General features: G+C 36.7%; 1 protein-coding gene across 6 annotated transcripts in view; it reads left to right on the forward strand.

Moving 5' to 3' along the window:
- LOC107608884 (serine-rich adhesin for platelets) overlaps nt 1-4944 on the forward strand; it is a 10504-nt gene that overhangs the window by 4156 nt on the left and 1404 nt on the right. For 3 of the 6 annotated variants that reach the window (XM_021107013.1, XM_016310646.2, XM_021107012.1), the window contains exons 3-4: nt 1058-4039; nt 4141-4212. In XM_021107013.1, coding sequence (XP_020962672.1) covers nt 1058-3934 — 2877 coding nt within the window. In that variant the 3' untranslated portion in view covers nt 3935-4039; nt 4141-4212. Of the gene's footprint in view, nt 1-1057; nt 4040-4140; nt 4361-4944 lie in introns of those variants that run through there. The other 3 variants (XM_021107014.1, XM_021107011.1, XM_021107015.1) reach the window with 2 other exon arrangements.

The following is a 4944-nucleotide window of genomic DNA, read 5'->3' on the forward strand; positions in this document are numbered from 1 at the left end:
TTATTGGTTTTAACTTTTTTTTAAGTCCTTTTTGATGGATTTTGTCACCGAAATAAGGATGCAATGGTTTTTGGTTTCTTGACTTCCACCTTTTCAGTTCTTATTTCAGCTGTTGGAATCGTGAAATAATCTTATGCTTAAAATTTTCTGATGCACTAAGTGAAACTTTGTTATTGAACATCATAGTTTATTTCTTTTCTTTTTTTTTCTTAGTAGTTTATTTCAAGTTGATAAGTTCCAAATTAATGCCCTTTTATATATGATTGTTGGAACACCTTAAACACGAATTAAATTGAGTGAAGTGTTACTGGATCCCTCGGTCTTTCCACCATCATTATATTGATTGAAATGTAAAAATATTTCTATTAATAATCAAAGAGTTTGTTTACGTTGAAGTTTGGGCTGTTATTTGATAATTAAAGATGGAAATATAGTTCTTTATGATTTCTCGAAAACTTTCAAAGCTGGTTGTTCTTCCCGACTATAACTTATTTTATTTGACCATAAATTCCATTGTATTTGCCTTGTTTTTTTATATGTCATGGTTCTGAAAGTGATATTTCATGTTATTTCATATTGCTAGTTGGAATTGTTGAAAAGGATGTTAAAAGTTTGTTCATGGTTCTCTTTGGTGCCATTTTATGAAACATGTTCTTGGCATGCAATCAATGCTTACAGGAATACCTGTCCCATATGATGATTGTCCTCATTTACTTCCTTCACCTTTTATTCCTTAAATTTACTATAGTAACTTCAAACTGATAACAATAAGTTGCACTTTTTAGTCATGTATATTAATGCTTTGAATTTATAGGGATTTTTTTATGCTTTTTTCTTTCTCTCCAAAACTTTTTTTTGCTGAAAACTCGTCTATAGTAGGAATCATTATAAACGTTACAAAAGTGTTATGTTTCATGGGTAATGTATTGGAGATATGGTGAATTGCTTATTTGCTTTCTCTTTGAACGTGATTATTTTGCATATTGTAAATCTTAGCAACATTTTGAGTTTGTTTTATTATTAAACATCTATAACCTTTTAATCTTATCTATCTCAGGAAGATGCTTGTAAGCGTAAGGTGCAGACGCCGGTAAATAGTTTCAGACAACTGAAAGCTACAATTGGAACTAAAATGCTTGCACATCACAACGTAGATCCTTCTATCCATGAGAGAAAATTGGATTCAAAGATCTCTTTTGTTGAAAAGGAGCAGAAAGTTAAAACCTATGAACCGGATGCAAAGCAACCAAAATCAGTATATCCTTTTTGTGGCATTCTTAAGAACCGTGTAAAACAACTTTCCGGAAAGGCATCAAGTAGCAGCAGTACTCAAGATGGTACTGATGAGTACAGTTGTGATGATGAATATCCAACATCAGACAGATATGTGAGATTCACTTGTAAAGATGACATACTCGGTCCCAAAAGGAGGAATTCATTTGAAGAAACCATGTTTAATAAATCATCAGATGTGCTGACTACTTCATTAGTAAAGGAGCAGTCCTCTGGAAGTGATAGAGAAACTTCAAGTTTGGGGGCAAACAGAAGTTATGACTATGCTGCCATTAACATAGACAACAGAAAGGAGTTTTGCCCTATAGTTGAAAGTAAAGAGTTTGCTAATACTCTGGAACAAGCTACTGCGCAAAATTTCTTGAAGCCGTGTCCCAGTCAAAAGACATCAACGCACTCAGAAGAGAAGTCTCAAACATTAACCAAGGTGATGCTTTGTGACGACAACAATTTACATCCGTTTGATGGAGGCAACACAAGTACATTGCATTGTTCTCCATATGATGATATTCCCAGTCCTCTTTCTACAGATCAAGAAGTGAAGATGTCTGGTACCAATTCCCAATTGTGTGAATCTGGATCTTTGAGCTCCATTGGAAAGTTCATTGACCATTTGGAGGATTCTACTTTTCGGGCTGTTCCTGTGAACTCAGATGCTAATACAAGGACATTCCTAGAGCCTTCATCATCATATTCTTCTTCTTATGATAAAGGAAATGAAAGACCAGAATTTCCTTTGCAAACTTATGAAGATAATGATGATAGTAGCCAGGCCTTTGGTGACAGACAGTTCTCTCATATGCTTGCTTCAGATATGATTGATAATGCATTCCTCTATACAGCCTGGGGAAAGGGAAGTATAAGAAATAACTGTTTGGATCCGAGCTTCTTTGGTTTGCCACTCAATTCTCATGGTGAGCTAGTCAATTTCAGTTCAAGTGGGACAGTAGGGACAAACCAGCCGGAGACGTCAAGTACGTTACGTGGTTCTTTAAGTGGTCTACCAGTCAATAGTACACTCCATCAAGATAACCAAGAAAATTTGAGGATTAATGAGAGGCAGGTTGTTCAGAAGATATCTCCAACAGATGGTCTAAACTCATTTCCACATTATCCAGCTAGGTTGGCTGTTACTGAGTTGCCATGTGACAGAGATGTCAACCCGACTGATTCTGACATGTGTTCCAGTTCTTTTGTCCAGCCACCTAACTCAGAGGTGAACGTTATGAGAAACTTACCCATTGAACAGAATCAGTATGGCCAGGTGCAGAGCCACAAGGGAGATGGGATGGTTTCAGTGAAAGAGAGTTCAGATCATGTCACACTAAGTTCCAGCCAACCAACAATGAGGTTGATGGGTAAAGATGTTCCAATTGGTGGAAGCAGCAAAGCAATGCAACAACTCTCTGGAGATGTTTGGGCTGGTGAGGAATCAGGAAGAAGGCAGTCTTCTGAATATGGTGCTTCAGAAAATTCCTTACTGGGAAAATGTTCTAAGCAGGATTTGGCATTTGGCAGATCATCATCAATTGACAACGTTGTGCAGTCCCCAAAAATTCAAAGCAGTCAAGGATTTCGATGTACTGTATTGATGAATGGTCATGACACAGAATTTCCTCCTCAATTTGCTGATCTGCAAAGGAACCATGTATCTCAAAATGGAAGTCATCCAGTCAGCAGAAATGGCAGCTCATATTTCCACCCTATTACTCACGAACCTGCTTCATGTGCTATGTTTAATGGTGCACCTGATGACTTTCCAGAGCGATTTATGCCCGGAGCTAAACCTCAAGGACTCAGCTCTCAGTCACAGGTACAAGCTACTCCTTGCAATTTCAGCCCGCCAACATACCTAAACAACGGCGAGCTGCATGACAGGAACAAAAATCCTCATCATGTTGCGAAATCAGCCTTTGAATTTCCTTTCTTGCAGACATCCAACAATGAACAGGCCAAATCAACATCTTGGTCTCAGAGGCCTTACAGAAGTTTACCATCGTGGTTGTCAGGCCCAACAGATGAGAGGCTACCAGTCACCTTCTCTCACCAATTTTCAGGCGTAAGTAATCCAAGTTTTTCTCAATGTATTTGGGGAAACAAATTTACTACATCATCAGCATCCTTGAATCATTCGGCTCAAGTTCTCTATCCTTCTAATCCTCTGACTTATCCGAGTCCTATGAAGACGAACCATCTTAGTCCAGTATCAATTGCTCAACCTCCACATGTTCCAATTACATCCTCTCCCTTAAACACTGGTTGTAGAACCATGAATATGGTTTCAGACAGTGTGAAGTTGGATCATAACATTGCCAAAAACTATCATGCATGCACAAACACCAGGAAGAGACCTGCACCATCTGCTCTTGATGATTCCAGAAAACCAATCAAGTTACCTAACATAGAAGTGCAGGAGAACTCGAGTCGCATGACAAACTCGGGTGCAGAATTGCAAAGACACACAAGGGTGACGAAGCTCGATCCACGATTGGATGGTGCAAGAGGTAGATGTTGCCAGAATGAAGCACAGAAGCTAAGTACCACAAGTTATCCTGCCGTAGATTCTTTTAAACTGGATGGCACGGTAACAGGTCCTGTCAGATTGGGTCCTAGAGCTAAGCACATCCTGAGATCCTCTTAAAAAGAGTTATCTCAATTCTGCATTTTTCTCACATTTGCGATTACTGACTGTGATAGAGACCTAGAAATTCAGAGACAAACTGACAAAAGTATACTTATATTAGGTGTAAGTCATTATATCATTTTATATCCTTTTTTTCTTTCTTTCAATAGTATATATATGCATTTATGAACATAACAGAACTGTTCATGTATCAATATTGTCAGGTTGCTCAAACAGGTGGAAAATTGATATTTTGATCACCAAAGATGATGCTTTCCTATCTATTTTTGAGTAAGGTACTCTCCACATGGCATCTGTTCAATCACCTTTGAAGATGTACTTTAGATAGAACAAGGGAATGGATATGAACATATATATATATACACTTATGAATATTGATGGCTAAACCAAATCAATAAAAACTTGAATTTCAGGCTTTATTTATTCCTTAATTAACCATTGGATGCGGCTAAAGCCACTCCATAAAATAACAGTAGTTTAATTACAATTATATTGTTATCTTAATTGAAGTTACAAAAAATGTTCATATAAAAGATCTCGTCTGGTGAAGAAAAATAAAATTCAAGTTTGAGTTGTGGATTTATCTCTTGTAATAATAATAATAATAGTTGTTCTCTTTGTTTTCTTTATCAAAACCCGATAATTAAAATAAAAAAAAGTTAATAGTCAAGGTGGTGCTGGAGCTGGACCTTTCGGCTGATATTGTTGTCCGTACTACATCAATCAGTCTATTTTAGCCATATTTTTCTCCAGGTGTTCCCACACCTTAATACAGGATTATATTTGCATCAAAAGTGAGAAACAAGACGTTATGTCGAAAATATTTCTATTTCCATTTCCATTTTTTCGCCTCTTTCATATATATAATAAAGGTATCTGGAATTATTTTTGTTAAATTCGTTTTATTCTTAGAAAAGAAGATTACTCTCTTAAGTATAGCCAAACTCTTTTTAACCAAAAAAAAAAAAAGGTTTCGTTCTTAGAATTGAATCAAGATTTCTAAATCG

Source organism: Arachis ipaensis, chromosome B07, assembly GCF_000816755.2.
Source record: "Arachis ipaensis cultivar K30076 chromosome B07, Araip1.1, whole genome shotgun sequence".
Classification (NCBI taxonomy): domain Eukaryota; kingdom Viridiplantae; phylum Streptophyta; class Magnoliopsida; order Fabales; family Fabaceae; genus Arachis; species Arachis ipaensis.